Source organism: Ornithodoros turicata, chromosome 6, assembly GCF_037126465.1.
Source record: "Ornithodoros turicata isolate Travis chromosome 6, ASM3712646v1, whole genome shotgun sequence".
Lineage (NCBI taxonomy): Eukaryota > Metazoa > Arthropoda > Arachnida > Ixodida > Argasidae > Ornithodoros > Ornithodoros turicata.
The window spans coordinates 57061947-57087763 of NC_088206.1; the positions used below are offsets into that span (position 1 = coordinate 57061947).

The 25817-nt window shown below is 46.5% G+C and overlaps 2 protein-coding genes and 2 long non-coding RNA genes across 4 annotated transcripts; 1 reads left to right on the forward strand and 3 right to left on the reverse strand.

Moving 5' to 3' along the window:
* Positions 1-242: 242 nt before the first annotated feature.
* Positions 243-15894, forward strand: LOC135396780 (epoxide hydrolase 4-like). The gene is made up of 6 exons (XM_064627941.1): positions 243-536; positions 3096-3220; positions 3365-3477; positions 13825-13996; positions 14338-14474; positions 15585-15894. Exons 1-6 carry the CDS (start codon positions 333-335, stop codon positions 15863-15865), a joined length of 1032 nt encoding a protein of 343 aa, XP_064484011.1. The 5' UTR covers positions 243-332; the 3' UTR covers positions 15866-15894.
* On the reverse strand, positions 1987-11314 carry LOC135396781 (uncharacterized). The gene is made up of 2 exons (XR_010423526.1): positions 11068-11314; positions 1987-3181 (listed from the first exon to the last, which is right to left on the reverse strand). It is a non-coding gene; the product is annotated as an uncharacterized LOC135396781 (long non-coding RNA).
* On the reverse strand, positions 15584-24299 carry LOC135396782 (uncharacterized). The gene is made up of 3 exons (XR_010423527.1): positions 24080-24299; positions 16166-16399; positions 15584-15859 (listed from the first exon to the last, which is right to left on the reverse strand). It is a non-coding gene; the product is annotated as an uncharacterized LOC135396782 (long non-coding RNA).
* On the reverse strand, positions 21888-24068 carry LOC135396779 (solute carrier family 22 member 7-like). The gene has a single exon (XM_064627940.1). It carries the CDS (start codon positions 23949-23951, stop codon positions 22053-22055), a length of 1899 nt encoding a protein of 632 aa, XP_064484010.1. The 5' UTR covers positions 23952-24068; the 3' UTR covers positions 21888-22052.
* Positions 24300-25817: the final 1518 nt, after the last annotated feature.

Genomic DNA, 25817 nt, shown 5'->3' on the forward strand with positions numbered 1-25817 from the left:
AAATTGTCGAGAAAAAAATGACGGTTACCAGAAGTACTTATAGAGTATCATCTAGCATTATAGGAATAACTACAGACAGACCACGCCACGATTCTTTCGTAGCGAGGACTCTAATGCTAAGTCATTAAAGATAGAATGTCCAGCGCTGTGCTCCGCTATCGTGGTGCCCTTGCCCGTCGTTTATCGTGCTGAAATTCGCGCCATCTTTTTGTGATGTGTGGCAATCAAGGCGCTCACGTGTTACTCTTAACGCTACGCTTCTGCAACTGCAGAAGTAGCATCGATGTCACGAGTGGCTGGCCGTTGATTTCTCACTTGACGTCAACACCGAAATGTCATCGAACATGTCGTGCTTACGGCTCGTGAAGTTTGCCGCTTTTATTGCTGTTGGATTGTTGGTATCCTTAATTGTGTTGATTCGTGTCGGTGTAAGCTCGCTTTTCGAAGAGAGGAAAAAGCGAAAAGAGCGCAAAAGTCCTCCATCGTGTATGACAGATCTGGATCTTGAAGTCATGCATGACTTCGTCACTTTGGACGTAAGTGGCCTCTTACTTATATTTAGAATTGCGGATTGCACAGTGCATTATGCCTGTCTTTTACTTGAGCCTCATGTAAACCGAGAAAGGATTTCAGTATTGACGTTCACGCGAAAGTTCACCTAAAATAAACTTCCGGTGGCTAGGTGGTATGGCTAGTGGCTATGAGATGATTTTCCACGCTGAGACTGGGAGGTGACCCGGATTGGAATCCTGGCACAGGCTGTGTTGTCCGGAGTCCTTTTTTTTTTCTCTCGTTTTTCTTCAGACAAATGCCGGCACAGCTCCCTGTGTGAAGCTGGCCAGGGACGCATGGTCCCCCGGGGCAACACACCGCCGCACCAGCAGGCAAAGGTGGTGATGGTGATATGATTATGATGATGGAACTGACCACTAGGCGAATCTCTTGGCAACAACACGTCACCGACCAATCAACCGTCACGCTAGGAAGTGAAGCGAGTAACACAACATGGAATATCGCATGTATCGCATTTATTTATAAAACCGCTTCAGAAAGCAAAAATTACGGTAAAGGGCAAAGGAAATGCATGGTACACCTCCTCCTCCTCTTACTGTCCTTCTGCTTCTTCGTTTGCTTCTTCTTCTTTACACTCAGTAGTCGCCTCTCCAGCTTGCTGCTCGACACCTAGCGGTCCCCAGCAGAAGCACTCCATGAATGATGTAACAGCAGACGACAGGTATATTTCGCGCTGACCCGTAACTGCCGCAACTTGTGTGCAATGGAGTTTCCCGGCTTACAGAACTCAAACAGCAACAGCACTGCTCAGCTCCGCAGTGCCAAACTACTTCGGAGAAGAATATTCAATGTTGAGAAGGGGAAGAGGAAAAAGATACTCTCACAGGAGCGGCGTGAACGAAAACAACTAAGACAGCAGGAAACCACACGCGAGTTACGGTATTTGTACAATTTTTGAAGCGTGTCCCGTGGAAGAAGGCAGGAAGTAGGGCGATTTATTCATCGGCAATCATTCATCATAGGTAGTTGATTAAGAGTTGGAGAGGCATAACGTGGGACAATAGCATATAGCAATGGAATATAGCATGGTGCTCAGTTGGCCCTTAAGGTATGGACAATAAATAAACTTTTGTAGCGTGGTGGATGCGGCACCAAAAGCAACAGTGTAGGGGAGTTCACGTGTGAAATCTCAATGCACAAAAAACAAAGAGCGTCACAGAGTGTCAAAGAGGTCCGTCGAGACGAGGAATTGCACAAGGGCGCGTATGGCAGGTATGAGCTGATTTCCGGGCCAGCACCCAAGAACCTTTTCGGTGGAGTATGGCCGATTATCCATGCGGGCCAGAGATGACACAGGGGTACAACGGTACAAGGGTACAAGTGTTCAACCAAGTATTTCCCTGTAGGTGACCTTTGATTGGGCATGTGAAATAAAAAGCTTTTACCAAAATCGCTGTACGCGCAAAGCTCTAATTGTGTCTCGAAATTTTTTTATTATTATTCAATGCGTATCATAGTTGTCTCTCTGAGTCGCAATGTTGTTGCTCCTAGTGGTGATGTTGGCACAGGCCACTTGGACGTTCACGCTTGGACGGGCCTGCTTAAGTTCCCTTTGCGTTCTGATGGTTTATCACTCCACGAAGAAGAGTATTCATAAAATAGTACATTTCGCAATATAACACTGCAACTGCTCATTCTGTCCTTTTGTACGATTCCGTAACTCTGCTGGAGTAAACGGAATTCTTCTTCGGCACCTCACGGAGCATTGCAGAATAACGGTAAACATCATTGGCAGTCGCCTGCACTGATATCAAAATATACAAACACTAAGTTTAGCGCACCTTATCGCAGCTTCCATGATAACAGCGCACGGTAATTGTTATGCCTCTGCTTTCTTATCGTTATAGGCCATAGTGCACTTTGGGACTCGTTGGAAAACTGGACTCATTCACTAAAGACACAGTGGGAGGCAAAAGCATTGTTATTTTCCTTATTGTTATTATTCTCCGACGACGCTATGAATCCAGTACTAAACGCAGTACTATATAAAGAGGTAACCAACCGTGCCAGTCATGATATGTACTTCATCGGATGCCTGCCTTTCTACGGGAATCCATCCGTCGTTCTGTAGACACTGGACTTCTTTGTACCGGTCCTCGGTCGGTGGCACAGATCACGTGACCGGAACCCTGCCGTATCTTACAGTCGGAGACAAGTTCTCGAAAAGAGAGTGAAGAGAGTGCTCGTTCTATCCAGCAAGACAAAGTGTCTTGCCGGGGCGCTCTAGAGCAATCGCAGGACCACATGTCGAAGCTACCCATAGTTTCTGTGTTTTTCGTTCGCAGTTTGTGATGCTTGCAATTATTCGACATTCTACTTTACTACCAGTGCAATCTAGAGCCGGACTCGGACAAGGTCACCTTCCTTAGGTACTATAGCCGTAGGCATTGACTCAATGGGCCAGGCATTTCAGATGGGAAACTGTACGGTGTCTGCCGAAATATAGACGACTTTTGCCGTCTTTCACTTTGCACTCGTTTAGAACCATCAAGGGCGAGTTACATGGCAGTTGTTATTTCCAGGACGTCACACTGCACTACGTGTCCGCTGGAGATCCGAAAAGCCAGTTGATGATATTCTTGCATGGGTTCCCTGACTTCTGGTTCACCTGGCAGAAACAAATTCCGGAATTCAAGAAGGATTACTGGTAACGCTTCCGAACGCATGGAAATGCATGCAAAGCTTTTTTTATGTACAACCACCATGAACTGTGGCCGATAAGTCCAACCTCTCCGTATTATTTTTAGTCCGTCCAACTCCAACTCCAAGTTCATTATTAATATCATTACAGGGTTGTAGCCCCAGACATGAGGGGCTGTGGAGAGTCATCAAAACCTGAATCTGTCGCAGCGTACAAGCTGCCATTGCTGGTGCACGACATTAGATGTCTCATTGAAAAACTAGGTATGAATCACTAAAGAAATGTCTATTATCTCTGTAGAACACAACGGGAAGCCACACGTAGCTCTACACTCTAAAAGTAACCTCACCGCATAGCACGCTGTGCTATGCGGTCAACCATTGTCACGGGTTATCGCTTCTGATTCGAAGAGAGAGGGGGGCGTACGCCTTTTTTGTGACACTTATCATATTCCCAAATTGACACAAAAAGGCGTACGCCTCCCCTTCTCTTCGAATCAGCAGCGATAAGTTATGGTTTTCCTCAGACGCTTTCAGACATATATCGGCACAGTTCCCTAAGAAGTCGGCCCAGGATGCACATTCCCCCAGGGCATCCGTCGTGACGTTGCCCACCTCTGTGAGGCCCACAACAGCGAGCCCTTTCACGAGCACCAACACCACCACCTATGTTTTTAGAGTGTAGGCTTGGCCTTGGGTATTCGGCAGGTGTTGGCGTACCACTTCCACGTCCCTCATGGTGTGCCTTCAGCTCAAGATCGCGGGTTCGATCCCGGCCGAGGGCGGTAGCAACGTGAGCGAGGTAAACATTGTTTCCAGCACCGTGTGTCGGAGATTTCCGGCGCACGTCAGAACAACCTCAGGTGGTCCAAATTATCCGCAGTCCTACTCCACGGCACGTGCAACATGTCGCCACACTGGGCAGACAAACGTTACGTGTAACATCACAGCACCATTATTATTAGAAGCGCTTTGACATTACACCCATCTCGGAACATGTCGCAGGAGACGAGCGCAAATATTCGCAATTCACCGCCGACCTCATTCGGGTATCCATGAGTGTGTCATGCCTCTCAGGCGCGAAATTCCAACCCGTAGCTCATACCCAACGGCGTTGTGCCCACCATGGACCCAGAGACAACCAGCTGTAACTGTGGAAATACCACACTCTAAGAAAAAACGGTAGAACTTCCTACCCAAGCTGGTAGAACGACAGTACTTCTACCATTTCGGACCAATCCACGTGCGCCTTCTCCCTTTTTCTTGCTCCGATCTCTCACGTTTGCTCTAAGAAAAAAGGGTAGAACTTCCTAACCAAACAGGTGGAACGACAGTTTCTGCTCTGTAGTTTGTTTCTACTCTGCAGTTATACCCAAAAGGTAAAATTGGTTTTAGTAGAAATGTGGTTGCAATACAGCTCTACAGCGATGGGTAGAAAAATCTACCTTTTTTTCCAGGAGTGCAGGCTTAACATCCAAGAAGACTACTTGGTCCTCAAATCGTGAGACAACTTACCCTATAATCTATAGAAAACTACAGTGAAGTCAAACAGATCTTTACGGTCGCGCCAACCACCCCGAATGGGTGAACCTGCGCTTTCTATAGCCTACATTCCCGAGCTGCGGTATTCAACACTCCGTTCGTTTGTCCCACCCAATATCGGCACCGCAGCAGAATTATATGGAATTCTGTATTTATTTATTTATACCCTCAGGGCCAAGCACTGCATAGGGGAGTGGTTATATGAGATTAGCAAATACACAGTTGAAAATGGGTTGGATTAATACATATCGCTGAAGACGGAAGATGGTTCCAGTCCAAACTTGTTCGGGGTACAAAAGAGTTAGATAATAAATCTGTCTTGCAGAGCGGTATTCCCACCTTATGTTGATGATCAATACGCGATGAGATAAACGAGGGTGCAGTGAGCAAATGTTCTTTTAGTATTGGATTGTCACCTTGTTCGATGCTTTTTTTTGTGGAAGAGTTCTTCGCATATGCGAGAACCTGAGGCGAGTCGAGGGTCCGGATCAGGCACAGCTTCCTGTAAACGATTAAATTGCTGAACTACCTTCTTGTAAGTCAATGATGGTTTTTCAGCTGCCGGACATCTGTTTCCGAGTCCACGCGGCACTAGTACGCTCCTGGTTGGTCCTAGCCAGTACAGGACCAGCGGCCGAGCAGGGGAGTCAACTCGATCCAGAATGTGCAGTACTCCTTTCATGGCAAAGATAGAGGAATACACCTCAATGCACAGAAAGCTCCAGCCACCTTCTGACTTAGGCCATCGCAAGATGTCCCGTGGCAACCGGTGTTTTCTTCCCTTCCAGAAAAAAAACGAAATACAAGAGAGTTGATTTTAGCTGTGATTCTGGCTGGGGGATACATGATGCGGGCAGTGTACCACAACTTGCTACAGAACACCGACTTGATCAAGAACACCCGTTCCTGGAAAGAGAAATTGAACTGCTGGGCCACTTCAATTTGTCCAGCAAGTTTTTCCAATATCACGATCCAGTTTCGTTCACTTGCTCCGGCTTGTGTGAAAAGCACGCCCAGGGTGTTTATTTCTGGGGTGTATGATATGTCTGGAGGAAGTGGCTCTCTGAAACCCGCCACCGTAAGCGCCTTTGACTTTTGTAAATTCAGCTGGGCTCCTGAGAGTTTCCCATAGTGCCGAAAGATCTCGAACGTGTGTGTTACACTGTTGCTGTCCCTTAGAAATAAAACGATGTCATCCGCATAGACTGATATTTTAACTTCTCCAGTCCCAGGAAGAGGAAACCCATTGATGCGTGCTGATAGCGCAACATTACGGACAAATGGCTCGAGACTGATTATAAAAAGCATGGGGGACAGCGGACATCCTTGCCTGACCCCTCTTGTGACTCTAAAAGGGGCTGATACTTCTCCATTGACGACGATTTCTGAAGATATATCGCTGTACAGGGTTTTCACCCACTCAGTGAACTTGGGAGGAAAACCAAAACACTGCAGCAAAACCAAAACACTGCAGCACCCACAGAAGGTAGTCATGCTCCACTCTCTCAAAAGCCTTCTTTTGGTCCAGGGACAGCAAAACACCTGCTTGGCCCCGCGAGTTCATATAGATATCAAGATGTTTCTACCTTGCACTCCACATGTCTGGTAAGGGCTTATGACAAACGGAAGACCTCCTGGCAAGCACTGTGCTCAGAATTTTGCTGTCCACGTTCAGGAGCGTAATTGGCCTCCACGCGCCAGGGTCTGATGGATCACTGTTTCGTTCTTTTGGTAACAAAATCACTCGGCCACGTTTGAAAGAAGCTGGCATGGCACCAGGTGTTAGAATTTCATTCAACAGGGCTACCAGATCCTTTCCTATAACCGGCCAGAAAGACTTGCAGAACTCTGTGGGAAACCCATCTTGCCCTTGAGCCGATCCTGTTTTCATGACTTGGATGGTTTCGTATACTTCATAGGCGGTGACTGGTACTGTAAGCAGGGTGTGGTACTCTGTCGGCACTTGAGGAAGATATGCACAAAAACCCTCTGCACTAGGCGGGGGCCATTGTCCTTGCCGTTCAGTCCTGAACAGATCTTCAAAAAAAACCGTGAACCGAGCTAGGATCTCTTCCTAGTCTAATATATCCGAGGGTGCGGTTGGCGTTGTTAGTGACATATTCAATGTGGGATTTCCAAGAAAGGTCAGTCGTTAGTAACACTCCTAAATATTTGTTAAGTGGTTACGGACTGGATATGGTTAATGCTGTAGCAATGGCTGACATCTTGCTGCCACCTAGACACGTGCATATGTTTTTTTATTTTATTTATGGAGGTTAAGCTCCATGCCCCATTGAGTACACCAGGCAAATATTTGTGCTAGATCAGACTGTAGGTTATTTTTGTCAGAATTGTTAGTGATTTCGCTGTAGATGACGCAGATGCGAATAGACGGACGGATGAGGGGACACAGTTAGGCAGGTCATTGGTGTATATTAAAAAAAGAAGTGGTCCAAGAAGAGAGCCTTATAGAGCCATATATATATTATAGAGCCATATGTCCATAAGTATGTCGCCACTATGTCATAGACTCCATCTCCTCAATGATTCTAAAAGTGTCCTGACCGCACTTTGTACAGCGAAGGAAACCAGCAGCCTTTCACTTGTGGTAGAGGATATATCATCGCCCCGCGCACGAAAGCTCTTGGCAAAGGGCACGACATCCGGCTACAGTGGATACCATACCACTTGGGCATTTGCGGCAATGAAGTAGCTGGCCGTCTGGCACTGCACACTCACCAGTTCGCGCCCACACAGAAAGTCTATTTCACCAGACCCGACGCGAAACGTGTTCTTGGTCTTCTGCGAACCCGACTGATAAAACGTGACTGCTTGAACGTGAGGGAACCGACGTCACTGCTCCACAGGGTAGGTGCCCACCTCACATATCGAATACCGTCAAGGACGCCCAGACCACTGGAATCCTTACTGCACAGATTCCGGCTGAACATTCCCCACGGCCGAGCGTTTCTACACCATATAGGGATAGCTCCCTCGCCAGACGGCATTCAATGTGGAGTGCCAGAGAACACTGAACACATACTGCGTAGCTGCGAGCGATTCGCAGCAAGTCGTGAAGTTCTGGACAGACGCGACAACAAGACCTCAAGAAAGTACTCGGTGACTGGCCAGCAGCATATCGACATGTTTTCCACTCTGTGATCTCCTTCCTAGGGAGTTTTGTGGAAGAAACATCGTTTCAGAGTCCTTGATAACGAGACCTCGCCACACTATACGCGTGCTGGAGTAGCCTGCACGATGTAGAGTTTTTTATTATTATTATTATTATTATTATTATTATTATTTATGCTTGTTACGCTACATCGCCTTGCGGCATAGAGTATAGCGGGGGTACAAAAACAAACAAATGAACATGAACATAACAGCAATCACAGCAATATCACACGCGTCAAAGCTGAGAAAACGAAACTAAAACTGATACACTTCACTGCCGAACACAGTTTTCATTAACCCAATCAGTACTCTTTCCATTATTAAAAGTAAAAGTATGTCTTTTGTATGTGTATGAACGAGGAGAGAAGTTTAGTCTATGAGCTTTCCTGTACACTGTAATTCCAGTCGTATATAGTTATAGCCTCAACTTCCTGTGGTGGTCTAATCTTGGTGAGATAAATGTAGGAGGGCTCAGATACAAATCCTTAGAAATACCAGTCCTGTCATTTATGATATCACCCAAAACTTTAAGTCGCAGTTGCCTTCTTCTCAGTGATAAAGGTATCCCACCCCAACTTTGCATTTAATTCAGTCACACTATTTCGGGCACACTATTTCGGGCATACAGTTGAATACCATTCTTGCAGCTATGTTTTGGACCCTTTCAAGTTTTTGAATCAATGTAACTTCGTGAGGATCCCATACTGTACAGGCGTATTCTAAAATCGGCCTGATCATTGTAGTATAAGAATCGCTTTTAGCCTTGAAATTAGCCCGCCTGGTAATGCGTCACGCGGGAAAGAAGCGGCAACACCTTCAGACCACTTAATGCCAGGTAGATTAAAACCTCCACACAGTAATAAGTAGTCACTGCTAATTGACACAAGAACATCATTTAGAGTCTGCATAACGGTGCAATCACAGTTAGGTGGTCTGTAGAAGGACCCAACTGCTAACGTCTTCTTGTTATTTAACTCAATCTGACACCACACAGTTTCAATTTAGTTTTCAATAGTGATAATTTTGCGACTTTTGACCCGCTCATCTATAAGCACAAATACTCCTCCCCCATGCCCATGCCTGTCCTTACGATATACAGAAAACCCAGCTGGAAAAACCTCACTATCCTTAATGTTTTCGTGGAGCCACGGCTCCGTACCAACAATTATTGATGGCTGAATCGAAGAAATAAGACCAATAAATTCAGAATACCTTGTTCCCATTCAAAACGAACCATTCCGAACCATTCCGAACAATTCAAAAGTAGTAAAAAATGGGATAGGATTGACCTGTGTTAGGAAGGCCCTCCAGAAATCTTGTGTGCATACCATGTCTGAAAGCGTAGTGCTACAGTTGAACCGCCTTGAAGAAGCTGGGTTAACTCGGCAGGTACTGCTGATGATCCTTCGCAGGTTGCTTACAGAGGTTAATGGTCTAAAGAGTTCCCATATAAGAATGGAAGGAAGACCGGGTGTGATTCCATATATTCATAAAACGTCGCATCATTTAAAAAAATTGGCAGGAAGGTTTGGTGTACCTGTAGTTTTTAAGTCTTTTTCTAAGCTATCTTCACTCGTTAGGTTAACGAATCAAGAACAGGTATCACTAGAGTGCGAGAAGAAGCATAGGTGTCCTCTTGTGGAATGTAAAAGGTCTATTGTGTATGAAATCCCACTTTCGTGTGATAAGGTTTATGTGGGCCAATCTGGCCGGTGCCTAAATGAACGCCTAATGGAGCATAAGAATTGTGTAAATAAGACGGGTGGGGGTACCTTGCATGAACACGTCAGGGTCTGCGGTTGCGTTCCGGAGTTTCCGAGAACAAAGATTAGAGGACGATTTAACTCCAAAAATGAAAGAGAAATTTTCGAGGCCTTTTTGATAATGAAGTATGGGTCTGATAAATGTGTCAGTGAGCCGTCAATATCGCTAACTAGGGAGGAGTTTGGGTTCTTGGAATGCAGACTGAAGGCTGGAAGTGAGTAGTTAGATCTGATTGTTCCTCGTGTTTATATGGCCCCACGTGTCTTCCGTTTTGCCCCCTTTTCCCGTCCTTACCATTGGTTATAAATGTGCTTGTGTTGTTCAGTAAAAACTTGTTGATAGTGGAGCCTCTGTTTGTGTGTCTTCTTGTGTCGTTGTCCTTGTTTAGACTGCTCCTTGTTCTCCGAGTACCTTGTTCCTCAGACTTCGACAATTTACAACCAGGACAGACAGAGGCACGTTAGGCTTAAAAACATTTTTCCTGGGTAACTGTCAATGTTGCTCTACAACTTCCCTCTCACGTACGCTGTACATATATACCTGATTATTTACAAACAGTCTGTTGTAGCGCAACTTAAACGGCTTGTTAAGTGTCTTTCCATACTCTACTAGTTTTGCTCGCTGATATCGTATATTAGATGAAAAGTCCTCCTTTATCGTGTAAGGTGTCTCAGCCAATTTCTTGCTGGCAAACAAGATTTCCTGTTTTTTCTTAAAGAAGAGAATTTCGCGATTATGGGTCGTATCTTGCCCGGTTGATATTTACCGATTCTGTGTGCTCTTTCTATCGCTAACGTGTCCAAAGAGATATCAAGTTTAAAAACACAAAGTTCAATTATCGGGCTTTCAGACTGTTCCCAAGTTTCGCTGCCCCTATCTTCCAGACCAAAAAAAAGATTACACCGTCTTGGCCTGTTTTCAAGGTCGTCATTGCGTTGCCTTAGTTCGTCCACGAAGCTTTCAAAGTGTTCTACTGTTTTTTTTTTTTTTTTTTTTTTTTTTCAGGTTATCCAATTCACTAGTAACAGGTTTAATGTGTGAAAAATCACTCTCAATCTTGGTCAAACGATCATTTACGTTTTCTTGCCACATGCGGATCGCGTCAAATTCATTCAGCATTTTAGCCTGGCCTTCTTCCAAGCGCTTAAACATTTCGGCTATTGACGGTCCCTCCGCACTCTCAGAAGGCTTAATATATCTAGGACCGGGATTTGTTTCAACATCCCCTCCCAAAAGAATCAATCCACGCAAAATTAGCGCAAGACACACTTCTGACACACCTACTAACTTATCCAGAATGACAGGAGGGCACGACACAGCAATTAGATACAAGTTGCTCGACCTACAACACTTAACACGGTCAAATGAACCAACCTGTAATACGAACGGAGATGAATATGCCATCACAGCCGTGCCGTGCCCAGTTGAAACGCTGTCTTGCAGTCGCTTATATGTTGTTGGTCTATCCCATTGTTAACAGAGGACGTCGTGCTTCTCAGATGAAAACTTGTTGACTGTTCGTGACGCAGGAAGCATACGGCGCGCTGGTAGTTCCGATGGATAAGGCAGACACGCCGAGCAGATCAAGAGACATCTTATCTGTAATACGAACAGAGATGAATATGCCATCACAGCCATGCCGTCCGTGAGCCGTGAGTTGGGCAAACATCTCCATATTTTTCTTTTTTTACAGCAAACAAACAAAATGGAAAGAAGACAACGAAGCAGATATATGGGCTGGGAAGAGAACGATAAACTAGACTAGAAAATTTCGTAGCAGAATGCTGACAGCCCCTTGACGAATTGCAATGCGATGACCATTGCAACCATCAGGCGATACTGAAAACAGGGATACTATATCACTCGGACTGAAACGATATAAGCCATCATGAAAGTGGAATGTCCTTGTTGTCTCTGGATACGTGTTAGATAAGTGCATATATCTTCCGCCCCTGTCAGTGTAGGGGCTGTGGCCTCTTATTAATAGTCAAATCTGCTGCGATTAATATCTAATGTCGCAGTATCTAACATCGACGTGCTTAGTCTGCTGTCACTGGTGTCCGAATATACTCTATTTCGTGCCGAAAAGCCCTGTGGATTCCGCAAAAGGTATCCTGCTGTGCCTGACTGGGCCCTGCCCAAGGAAATAAACCCAAGGAATCTAAGGGAAGAAAACCCTGGGAATCGCGAGTGTTACTATTAGGCAGGATGTGGCACTCGTGTCAATTCTGGTCTCAGAAGCCGCAGCAATGAATTGAATGACAAATTGAATTACTGCCTTCTGCGAAGGACGTCCAGCGCGTGTTCGATTGCTGATGCTCCGCGAACGTGCTTAAAGGTTTATGAACCATGGGTGTTCCCAGGATTTTTTTCAATTGGGGGGGGGGGGAGTGCTTCCAGGGGGCAAAGCGTGCAACCCCCTCATCTCTTTTCCTGGAGACGGACGCAGCTGGCCGTGCGGGTGTTCTGGTGAACCTCTGAGAAGAATCATGACGACCTCGATATAGAAAAGTGCGGTCACAAGTCACCTTGAAGCTACAGAGGGGGCCCGGTCCCTCTACCCCCCCCCCCCCCCACCTCTCGGTACACCCATGCTGTGAACGGATCATGCGAGGTTTTGACAAAAAAACTTTTATCATGTTCGTGTGCGTTCATTGCGCGGATCGTGAGATATTTTATATAAAACGATGACGAGCGAGCGCGATAGCTGTGCCTTCATCGTAACCGGCATTTTGTGGAGTGACCTGCACTTCACGTTCGAGGAACTTCCAATGCGTGGTGCAACTTCTACAGGCTTGGACATTCCGGCGCCCGACCGACTTATTAGGCAATTTTAGCAGATCGTAACACGATAGGTTATTGTGTCTATTGGAACCAATCGCAGTCGTGTGTGACTCAGAATCGTATCCACTGATTGGTTCCGGTTGGTACGGGTTTGACGGGAGCCACGTTATCAACGGTTTGCTACTCCCTGTTGTATTAGGTGGATAAATGGTTCACATAAATCACGCTAAAAAGTTTCGCGCTTTTTAATGTTTTTTTATTTATTATTTTATTAACGATCGCCACGAAAACGTCAAGTGAGCGAAATGAATCCACAGACGTGGTAAGGTGGATGTCAAGTGCTGTATCAGCTCACACGCTTCGTTGAGCGAGCCCATTTTCTGTACACGAGAGAACTGATGTTCTGAGGCTGGAACACATAGAAAGGACAAATACATACAAAGCCTCAAGTGCCTAAGAAATTAATGATGAAAGATGGAAGTCACTGAAAATGTTAGCCAGCTGTAGTACTCGAACCCACATCTTCTGGATTACCGGTCCAGGGCTCTACCAATTGAGCTAAGCTGACACACCAAGTAGTGAGCGTCTGGCACTGCACACTCACTAGCTTGTGCCCACACAGAAAGTCTATTTCACCAGACCCGACGCGAAACGTGTTCTTGGTCTTCTGCAAACCCGACTGATAAAACGTGACTGCTTGAACGTGAGGAAACCGACGTCACTGTTCCACAGGATAGATCCCCACCTCACATATCGAATACCGTCAAGGGCGCCCAGACCACTGGAATCCTTACTGCACAGATTCCGGCTGGACATTCCCCACGGCCGCGCGTTTCTATACACCATATCGGCATGGTTCCCTCGCCAGACGGCATTCAGTGTGGAGCGCCAGAGGACACTAAACACACATACTGCGTAGCTGCGAGCGATTCGCAGCAAGTCGTGAAGTTCTGGACAGACACGACAACAAGACCTCAAGAAAGTACTTGGTGACTGGCCCGCAGCATATCGATATGTTTTCCACTCTGTGATCTCCATCCTAGGGACTTTTGTGGAAGAAACATCGTTTCAGAGCCCTTGGTATCGAGACCTCGCCTGAAACACCTCAATTGGTAGAGCCCTGAACCAGTAACCCAGAAGATGTGGGTTCGAGTCCTACAGCTGGCTAACCTTTTCAGTGACTTCCATCTTTCAACATTTTCTGTGAGGCGTCCTTTTTCTGTTTACCACAGCATAAATCACGGTGGAGTGTCCGCATGATTTTGTGAACGGCTGCAGGGACAGAAACTTTTCGGCTGGATGTTTTGTACTTCTGCATAATGAGATAGACGGCATGCTCTCCTATAGGAAAAGGTCGTCAAGCAGTCGTGGTGGGCCACGACTGGGGTGGCATCGTGGCCTGGTCGCTGGCAGCATTTTACCCTGCTCTCGTTCATCATCTCATCATCATAAACGCTCCACATCCACAAGCCATGTCTGAACTGCTCTGCTCTAGCTTGGACCAGATGAAACGGTCATGGTAATTGAAGAATTGAATACTATTTTGTTACGTAAATCGCAGAGGGTGAACGAACGGTTACGACAACACAACTAAGCCTCACCAATGCCCAAGCAATGGTCTGAAGATGCAGCTGACTAGAGCGCGATGTCTGCGTAGTGTAATTGGTAACACACCTGACCGGCAATCACAGAGGTGTGGGTTCGAGACTATTTTGTTGTCCCGGTATAGGTTGCTGACTGGCATCGATTAGACGAAGAACAGAGTGACCGTAGGCATCGTATTTAGCAGCTGTGTACAGTGTAATTCCGACAAGCGCTGTTGAAAACGTACAAACATTATGGCTACTTGTCTTCCGCTAGGTACATCGTCGCTTTCCAGTTCCCTATGATGGCTAGATGGCTACTTCAGCGAAACGACTTTCAGTTCATGGATGTGGGTCTCAAAGGATATGGTTCCGAAGAGCTGGAAGCCCTCAAGTACACGTTCTCGCAACCAGGTAGAAAAACGAGATATTAGGCTTCAATGTCGCGAGAGAGAGGCGCTGCACAAGAAGTGTAAATATAAAACCGTGCCCTTTTTGTTAGCTTGCAAATTAATTGCACTCAATCGCGAAGAACAAGAAGGAAGCCCGACAAGAAAAGGCTGAGACGACGAACCGGTAGGACGCATATAGGCAACAAATAACGTCTTGAGAAGCACTACTATATATTTTCGTTACGGATCTGAGTCAGAAGCTTGCTCGCATTTTAGCCACAGCTTAGGGAACCCTCAGTATGTAACCAGGGGCGGATCTAGGGGGAGGGGGGATCGGGATGTCCTGATCCCCTCTTCAATTTCTGTCTCCACATATTTTTGATTGACCCTAGATCTCCTATCTAGCATGCTGTCCATGGCTGGATCCCCTCCTCGGAAAAATTCTGGGTCCGCCCCTGTATGTAACCAACCACGTATTACTGCTATTTCCTTGTTTATTTGGTACATGACTTGTCGGCATGTTACAAGTCACACATCCAATAGCCGAGTGCACCTGTACTTAGGCACTCATTCGTAACCATAACGGCAAGAACAGTCCTTAAACGTTTTCTGAATAAATATAATAGACAATTTTAGCAAACCGAATTGATAACGTTATCGTGCCTATCGGAGCCAATCGCAGTCGTGTGTGACCCAGAATTCTATCTGATTGGTTCCGGTTGCTACGGTTCGTCGCAAGCAACGTTATCAACAGTTTCCTAAAACTCTCTAATAAGTAATAAAAATATTAAATTTAATTATATTTATATTATTATATTTTATATATTTATATAATATTATTATATTTATATAATATTAATATATTTATTATATTTATATTATAAAATATTAAAATAAAGATATCCATCGGACGTACGAATCCGATAGGACATTATTCGTACATCCAGAGGATATTCGGTGTTGTTGGGGCAGGTAAGCAACGCGCATAATAATAATAACAGTTCGTAGCTTTATGTCACAAGACAACTGCGCAACGCGTATAAAAATATATACTTTTATAGGGAGCTTTTCGTATGAAAGTGATGTACGTATCTTTTCTTATTTATTATTTTTATTCATCTTCTTCTTACAGGCGTGCTGCAGAGCGCAATGAACTACTACCGCGCCAACTTTTTCAATCTGGGCAGCACCAGGCCTGGCAGTATCCAAGTTCCTACACTCATCATCTGGGGCGAAAATGATACGGCCCTGTCTTCACGTCTAGCACGTATGAGCATGCGGTGGACGTCTGGACGCTTGGAACTGCTTCCAGATGTCGGACATTGGGCACATCGCGAGTGCCCTGAGAATACCAACCAGCATATTCGTTCTTTTCTTGAGGGTCGTGAGCCTTGGGAGTTTGTCGCTCTGTAACATTAAACTTCGTTTTTCTACAACAACAACAGCATTTTATTTTGATGATTATCAGTGGGATGTTTCATCGCAAGAGGCAATACTCCAACACATTGCAAGCGGTGGTTTGGTGAAAATATCCCGATGAGGCTCACAGTATGGACCGAAGTCCTACATTGTCCATATTCGTTTTCTGGCATCTCCAGCGGTGTTGTGATGGTAACGACCATTGGCAAGTCAAAAACGAGGGTTGAAGACAAAAGTATTGCGATGACAGCTTACACGGAAAGCATTGCACTAGAATCCAAGGGTAGAACTTACATTCACGTGAACTTCGTATGTCTTATATCATATTTCGTCATGCGTGGTCCAAGCTAGAAGCTGCAGCGCCTTTCTGGAGTGTCAGAACTCAGAAGTCGTATCAAGTACGCTAAAGCTTCGGTGACTGATGTCTGTCTTTATGTCGGCGTCGGCGCAGCAATATCTCAAATGATTGTCTGGGTATGCCATACCGAGTAGCCGAAACAGCTGACCCGCCAGCTGTTCTGTCATGAACTGCAAGGTTCCAAACATATACATATCATGTACATAACGTCAGAGTGATATAATACATTTTTAGCTCAAGACATACTTAGCGCTGTTGAAGAGACATTTTTAAAGATAACAACGCTCTCTATACGTGACGTACAGATGGAGGGAGGACAACAGGAAGGGGTAGAAGACATGGGGGTTAGTATACGTCCTGGGCCGACTTGAGAGAAAACTGTGCCGACATCCACCTGGAAAGTGTGCCGGAAAACCCAGGGAAAACCTCAGACAGCACAGCCGATGGAAGTATGAGAACTCACCACCTCCTATACAGTCTTCAGCATTATCTTAGGGGTACATGACTACATGGCTACACACTTTTCGGGCGAAAGGTCCATCCCAAGCTGCGTGAAGTACGTATTGGCATTATTTACAGCCAGCTGCAAGCGGCGCTGAATGGCTGGACGTCATTTACCTGCTGTACACAGGGCGACGTCATCTGCATCACACGGAAAACGACACTTTGCGATTAATTATCAATTGTAGGCCGGCCATTACCACATTAAAAAGTGTTGAGTTCAGAATGCTTCCTTGGGGGACGCCTTGATGAACAGGATGGTTACGACTTTGACCTTGGGATGTACTGACAGCGACAGTTCGGTTCGTAAGGAAGTCTTGGAGCCAGATGAAGAGTCAACCGGATACCCCAAAAAGATCAAGGCGTGCAGCACACAAATGTGCGAGACGGTATTATGCGCGCGCTTGATGTCCAAGAAAACCAATACGACGAGGCGCCGATAAGCACGAGCATGTTGGACTGTAGAGACTAGGTCGAGAACCGGATCCATGGAGCATCTATGGGATGGTACCGAGAAACTTGAGCCTGTACGTTTCCATGACTTCGTTGGTGTGGTACTCGACTCGGACCTGCGCTGGGCTCTCCACATTAAGCACATAGAAGCCTTGGAAAGCATTTCGATGAAATAAAAACAGTAATCCAGTTGCTGGAAAATAAGCTGTCGTTTTTTGCACTAACCGAAACATGGCTGCAAAGGGAGCGTGAAGCCTATTTTAATATTGCAAATTACGAGGCTGAGTTCAGTCATAGAGACGGCAGGCAACATGGTGGTGTTGCCCTTTATATTCGCTCTGGGATACCCTACACAGCGAGGACCGACATTTCATTTTGCTGCCAGCTTGTAGAATCTTTGTTTATAGAGGTACCCAATTGTCCTCCTGCCATTTGCACCTTCGCTCACCGTCCTTTAATCATAGGCGTAGTGTATAGATCACCGGACTCGATTTTAATGGAATTTTTGGACGCACTGGATACGACGCTGCATTTCTTGTGCCAACATAGATTTAACGTGATTCTAGTTGGAGATTTTAATATCGATCTCTTACAAAGTAATTCAGCTGTGTTAGATTACAACGATATCTTGGCTTGTTCCGGGTTCAAGCAACTTATCACTTCAGTAACTCGCTTTGGAAGACCTGAACATGGAACTCTCATCGACCATGTACTGACAAATATCCCCGCTGATAACCTGATATATGGTGTTGCAGGATGTGATATAACGGACCATGAAATGATTTATGTAGGCGCGAAGGAGTCTGTACAGGTTGGCCCTGATTGCGTCCGACGCACCCACATTAATTACGAATCCCTAGAACGTCGTCTAAGTCAGATGTCCTGGTATTTCTCTTTGCACACAGACGTGACCGCGAAACTAAATTACTTCCAGTACTTCCAGCTCTTCCAGTACTGCGCCTAGTAAGCGTAACACGATTCGACAACCATGGGTTACGAAGGCAATACTAAGAAGCATAAAACAAATAACTTGTACATCAAGCTACGGCGTTCACCGTCAAATTCTAATTTACGACTGAGATACAATAAATACAATAATACCCTTAGGAATGTTCTACGAGTAACAAAAGTGAACTACTACTCCAAAATTATCGCTGACGCTAATGATAGCCCCAAAGCCATGTGGAACGGGATTAATCGCATCCTGTCGAAAAGGAATGTCAAGGCTGATACTGCTATCTCACTCTTAAGCAATGACGAACTTCTAACCAGTCCCGTTGCCGTGGCAGAGGAGTTTAACGATTACTTCTGCAGCATTGCGAAAAGCGTGCCTCAGCTGACCGAGTTTACGCAAACGTTTCCGTTACCTCCTGTAAACAAACATAGCCTTTTCCTAGGACCATCTACACCTTGTGAAGTACTTTCCATTATTAAGACACTGAAATCGTCAAATTCATGTGGCCACGATGGCATATCGGTAGCTCTTTTGAAAAGATTTGGTCATTTGCTCGCTGCACCATTGGCGACTCTTGCAAACGATATCTTTTCCCAGGGGTCTTTTCCGGATTTGTTAAAGATTGCTAAGGCTATTCCAGTTTACAAAAAAAAGGCAGCAGGACAATGGCTGGTAATTATCGTCCTATATCCATACTTCCGTCTATTAGTAAGGTGTTCGAAAAATTAGTGCTCCTGAAGCTTGAATTCTTTTTCGAAAAACATAAATTACTACATTCATTCCAGTTCAGTTTTCGCCCGGGAAAATCCACAACCTTAGCGTTGGTAAGTGCCACCGAAAAGATTAAGCGTAATATCGAAGCAAAACTAGTTACCATGGGCATCTTTATCGACTTGACAAAAGCTTTTGATTTAATAGATCATCAGATCCTGCTTAAAAAACTTGAGAGGTACGGTATACGTGGCTTAGCTTTGAACTTATTGACCAGTTATTTGGAAAAACCGGAAACAATACGTATCACTCAGCAACTCTAATTCTTGCATTAGAGCACTGGCAACAGGCGTTCCTCAAGGCTCCCCATCATCCCCATATCATCGTCATCATGTATTTCTCTCTCTCTCTCTCCTCAAGGCTCTATTTTGGGACCTTTCCTATTTCTTATCTATGTTAATGACCTCCATGATTACCTACATGAAGACTGTTTCCTTTACGCAGACGACACTAACATTTTTATTGACGCATCTAACACTATGAGCTTGTTTGCAAAGGCAAATAACGTTTTACGTCGGTTCTCCATCTGGCTTTCTGCCAACAAACTGGTTCCAAATATTGACAAGACTTCATACGTAATATTTCGCCCCCGACAAAAATATTTGGACCTAGACCAGGAAAAACTATACTTCGCAGGCCGCCCTCTCAGCAGAGTGTCTTCAGTCAAATTTCTCGGCGTTATTTTACATGAAAACCTAGCATGAGATGATCATGTTGAGTTTGTCCGACTCAAAATCACCTCCGCTTTGTTCGCACTTTCTAAGTTAAGACAATTTCTTTCTATCCAGGCGCTTCTAATGGTTTACCATGCTCTAGTCCACTCCAATATTTCGTATACGCTCTGGAGGTCTATGGGCCGACCTATCCCTCCACCCTTCTTCCTATTTTACACTACCAAAGGAGGGCCCTGAGGATAATGTTGTTAATACCCCCTTGCGAATCAATAGCGTTTGCCTTTCAGTGTTTGTCAGTACAAGATATTTATTCTCCTGGTAAGCATAAAATCGCACTTTTCATGTACAAGTTGATCCATGGGGCTATCACGGACCACTTGATCTCTCTCAATCGTGTTCATACATTGTACAACCTACGTCATCAGCCTGACATGCTTCAACTTCCTTCTTCACGTACAAATTATGGAATACTTTCGATGTCTTTGCTTGGTTCCAAGGTATAGAATTCCCTACCGTTGCATATCAGAACCATGTCTTCCTTTTTTCAATTGAAGAGATATTCCCGTCTATATCTATCACAAAGGTAGTGGGACACGAAAGCTGTATGATTTAGTAATGATCTCCTCCTTTCTTTCTTGGCATAAGACACCCTTGATATGACTTATGCAATTGTTTTATCTATATCGGTAATGCTCTTTGCTTACTACAGGTTGCACCATAATGTTTCACTTTCCTTGTCAATGTATTTTTGTCAATTGTTTGTCAATGTCTTTTTTTTTCTTTCTTTCTTTCCCACAAGGCTTGTTATATTCATGTACGTCTGTGTATCTACTGCTGGGACTGTTATACAGGGCACGCCCTCACAGACCCATTTGTAACTCACTGAAACTCAGAAAGAGTAAATAAAACCTGAAACCAGAAACCAAAGTGCAGCGATGGCTCCCTGAAATTTAACATATTTCTGGCTCAGGATGGGGCTGTGATCAGCGCTCACTGCTCGCAGTTCACGCGGCGTTGGTGAGGGCGACCGTGCTTTACAGCCTTCCCATCCTGCACAGGATCTTAACAACATCATTAAATACCCTTCGGACCCTTTTTGCTCGAAGCCTTCGTCGCTTTGGAGTACCAAGAATGGCTGAAACACGGCAAGTCCTGGCTGAAGCTGGTGAACTCTGGGTTGAGGTTCTACGTGAACGTGAAACGGCTCGTCACTTCCTGCGTTTGCGTGCTTACATTCTCCGTCACCCGTTCCTCAGGAAAATTCGATACCGCCCTGAAGCCGACTTCTATCGAGTAGCGCAGAGGACACGTCAGAGTCTCATAGGCTTCGTAGCTAAGGACGTAACACCACCGGAAACTTCCTGTTCTACCGGTACCACCGACCTTCGTAAGCCTTCCGACCCTTCTGGAAAGAAGAGATCAGGTTCCCCTCCCGCCAAGTCCTTCTAGCCCATTTTTATGCGCTGGTAGACGAGAAGTTTTCTACGTCTACAGCAGCATACACAGATTGCGGATCCAGGAACGGCCAGTGTGCCTCGCCATTCGTGATCCCATCCGAAGGCGTAGTGAAAGGACGACGCCTTTCTCATCCAACCTCATCAACAGCTGCGGAACTCTATGCCATCCTTTTCTTTCTGCAGCACATCGTTGATTTTATCCCGCGGGAATGGGCAGCCTTCACTGACTCAAAATCTACATTGCAAACTATTGAAAATACGAGGGTCATCCGCACCCCTATAGTCACGGATGTGTTAATGGCTTACCACCCCGGGTACGAAGCAGGCTACAGGTTGGTTCTCCAGCCCATTGTGGTGTCGTGTGGGGAATCAGCAGGCCGACAGCGTCGCAGGAGCAGCTCTCTCGTATCGGAAACGGACCAGTATTGCACTGCTGAGAGGAGACCGTCGTTCCATTCAGCGACCCCTCGTGACACCCCTGGCTTCCCGCCAATGGACAACAGACATTCTCCCCCTACCTATGCTGAGCAGAGTTGATCAAACGCCCGCTTTCCGCATGCCATGAAACACCTCTCGTCAAGATGCTGCATTAACTCATCGGACGCGACTCAATATGTGGCTTTTACAGCTCAGTGGCGTTACCGCTCTTCATTGCCCAGAGTACAAACGTTGCCGAATCGCACTCTCCGGGTCTCTTAGTCAGCAGGACTATCGCCCCTTTTCCCTGTCAAAATTGTTTGGTCCCTTGCCGAATCTAGCCCACCAATGCTCTGCGCTCAAAGCTCTTTCGACCTTTCTGAAATCAATCCTTGAAGGGGCTCATCTCATTTCCCACATCACCATCCAGCAATGGGGTAGAGTATCACCTCTGGCGATGAAAGTTGTTCTTGGCTACACATGCCGGCAGTGAATCAACAAATTAATTTCCTGAAATATATGTTAAGTTTATTTTCATCACAGGCTAATAAACCTCATGCCTATCATGTCATTCTAAAGTAGCGCCACGTGGAACTCACACAGACAAGCATCTCTCACGTGATGGTCCAGGACGCTTATTAAGGCGGGGTGCCGAATGCCTTCGAGAGGTAGATGGATTGCCACCAACAGGTAGTCTAGCTACCGATTCAAATCTACTATTCGAGGTACGAGATATCGATAGAGATGGCTGAAATTGCTCGATTGATTCTGCAGACCTGGCACGCGTTGTCGTTCGAGACGCATGTGAGGACTCCAGAGACCAGAGCCTCCTCGGTGACGTTCTACAGAAATGCTCCGGTAATGTCTCTTGAAAATATCTCCTGCAGTCGAGTCTTTCTAGGTCCTTCATGGTGTTGAGTAGCGGTTGAGAATGGCTTCGCGGTAATGGCAGCAGCGCCAATACCGCAAATGACATTAAAACTGTGAGCAGTGCCATCGTCATGTGCGGCGATATGATGTCCTGCGATGCGGTCAGCGCTATAGCGGTTGCACCTCCCACTCCACCGAAGGAATACGCCGTGCAGACGCCAAGGCTGCGCAGTATAGTCGGGAACAGTTCAGCCGTGTAAATGTGATTCGCCGTCAACGCAATATATGTGGCTCCTCTGGCTACCACCACAACCGCGTTGGTGAGATTTAGCAGTCTCGAAGAGTAGCGCGCGACCAACACAGCGCCACAACAGACCAAGAACCCGAAGGTCGCAACCAGCGTGATCTTCAAGCCTCCTCTGTTTATGGCCAAATAAGCTATGGCGATGAGTGGGCTTGGAACAGCTGCGCTGGCGATACTTGCCCACCACTTCTCTTGTACAACGGTCGTCATTTTGAGTGCGTAAAACGAAAACGCTGTACCGAACCAGGTGAAGAAAAGTAAACTGCATCGCACCCGCAGCAGCGGGGAGGTGAACAGGTAGATGGGCGTCACTCGCAGGGAATCCTCCTTCTTGAGTATTTCCATCTTCAACTTCGAGTAACGTGTCCGAACCATCTCGTGCCGAATATTGTTCATTTTCGCTGCCCAAAGAATCGCTCTTTCGGCGCTGCGGAAATTGCACGTTGCGAGAAGCCACCGTGGAGATTCGCTGATCATGTAGAACGCGGTGACCAGGAGCACCGTGAGAGCCATGAAAACAGCCTGGTGGGCGCGCCAGGGAATGGTGAACTCCTGTAGCACAACGAGGACGATGCTTGCTATGCCGACTCCTAGTGATGCTGAAGTAATGCAATAAAGCATACGATGCTCAGCAGATGTGATTTCGAGCAGTAGGACGAAAATGGTGACGAATATTGTGCTGGAGCATCCTGCCACGACACAGCGAGCGCATACAAAAAGTGTGAAGTTGGAAGTGAAACAGGTTCCCAGACCAGCGATCTGAATGACAGCGATGGCGATACAAGCAACCGGACGACGTCCAATTTGATCGGCAGCCATACCCGTAAAGGGCACTGCAATCGCCGCTCCAATCAGGTACGTCACTGCCGCGTACCACAGCAGCCACTCCCTGCTGCATACCAGGTCCCACGTGCTGATGATTGTGCGGTAAGAGCTTTCGTATTCCCAGGCGGAACATGGCATGGATGTCTTGTTAGGGCCAAACGGATGGTCGTAGACGTTGCAACGGCTGTAGCTCCCATCGGATTCCAATGGAAGGGCAACGTTCTTCCACTCCGTTACGGTAATTTGTTGGAATGCGGCGGGTCGTTTGCACCAGAAGTCGACTCCGCGAGCGATCACCGTGAAGGCTAGGCCATGGCACTCAAGGACCACCAAGGACAGCACGCAGCAAAAGAGTGTCATGCGCTGATATGAGCCATGCCCGTAGATGGTAGATTGACTTCCTTCGAGCTCTTCGGGTTCTTCGAAGTGTAGACTGGAAACGGTGCTCGCACTACGCTCAAGGGAAGGGCTTTGCGGGCCAGATGGACTGCCCATGGACCCTTCGAATATCACTGGCTCCTGTGGAAGCGGTTGGGACGACGACTTCGATGGACGTGCGATGGCTGGTTTGTTCTCAATGTTTGTTTCTGACGTCTTAGACTCTATGATGGTTCTAACGTTACCTTGTAATGGCTGGGAGTGCGAAGACAGAGATGACTCTGAGCTATCAGACTCCCTTGTACTGCAGCTGAACGACCGTGATGGCCGGGCAAGTCGCCCTTGTGTTCCAGGATGGACGTAATGTCGATCTGTTTCAGACTCAAGCGATCCAACGGACTTCGGACGCTTCAAAGACATCGCAAACATCCGTGTTCTTCGTCGCGTTTTCCGATCAACTGTGCACGAGAAGCTATAGCACTCACGTGCGTGTAGCCACATTTGGCATTGGTCGACGGCCTCTTCGTATCTAGCACTGGCCACAGAGTAGCCTCAGACGCTTTAAGAAAAATGTCGGTACAGTTCCCTGTGAAGCCGGCCAAGGACGCACTGCCCCCCCCCCCCTGCGATAGTCGTAACATTGCCCGCATAAGCGTGGCCGACTACGGGAAGCAGTTACATCACCAACAACAACAGACCCCCCCCCCCCCCAATCCCCTGCGAGACGTTACTGAGCTCCGGCATAAATTGCCACAGCTCTTACATTTTCTCGGGTATCCGATAAAACAGTCACAGGCAAAGACCGTTTTGTCTCCTATTACTACGTATGCGTTTGCGTCCTATGCGTTGTGTATGCGTATGCGTCCTATTGCTACGTAATTGCTATAGCACTTCTTAGAGACTGCATGTGACATGTAATGCCGGACTGCCGGAGAGTGCTAGAGCCCAGACCCCAAAACTTATCCGAATTTATGAGCCATGCGGCTGCTTGAACCGTCACACAACTTAGCAGTACATATCAGTGCAGTGTAATCTGGAAGAATTTCAACAAGGTATATGGCAGATCTTTTTCCTGGTCGAGAAAAAAAAAGACAGCCGTCCGCAACATATCGCAAGTTTAGTTCCTTACTCTTTTTATACGTCCGACAGTAGTAGTGTTAAACAACTTCCTATCTCCTGTTCAACTAGTGATCTATAGGTGATCATTTCCTTGTTGGTTGCTTATAAATGTGTGTTTTCCAAAACCGATTAAGCGACTTGGTCAGCCCATTGGTCGGGTGACACACAGTTCTTCTCCAGTGTCGTCGGGGCGTTGAGGAATCCCTGGCTCATCAGGCCACGTGACAAGGGGAAACAACCATAAAGAAAAATATCAGACAGTATTTTGAAGTTGAAATTGCAAATATTCTACGGCGCAATGGAGAAACGGGTCAAAGGCCGGCAAAGATGAGCAGTATGGAGACCTTACCGCAGTCAGTGGTTTATTCAGAGTCGCAAGTACGGGGGTTGTTGCCAAAAGTTGGAGGTGCGTCAATTACAAAACAAAAGCAACTTTATTTACATGATGATGAATGGGGAGTAGCATCGCCAAGGGCGCCTGCTGGCGGTAATGTCGTGAAGTCCCCTCTTTTGCAACCTGTTGAAAAGTTCAGTAGTGGTCCCTAGAGTCACTAAATAGGGAACCGAACAGCGACACTCAGCCACGCCGGCGAGCGAGACCGCCATTTTGGGTCCGGCGCGGCTGCATCGACTAGCAACGGGACGCCAATCTCCGCCTTCTCCACCACAGAACAGCGCGCAGTCGAGCCATCTCGCAACCGAGGAACCCGGTTTTGGATGGAGGGGACTCAACATGGACGGCGCGTTCTTAGAAGGGGGAACCACGTGACACGATCGGCCCCATCGCGGACACCGAACGGCGGCTCCGGCGCGGAAAAGGAGTGCGATACTGCACCGCTATTTAGCAGTGTTGTACGTATCGCC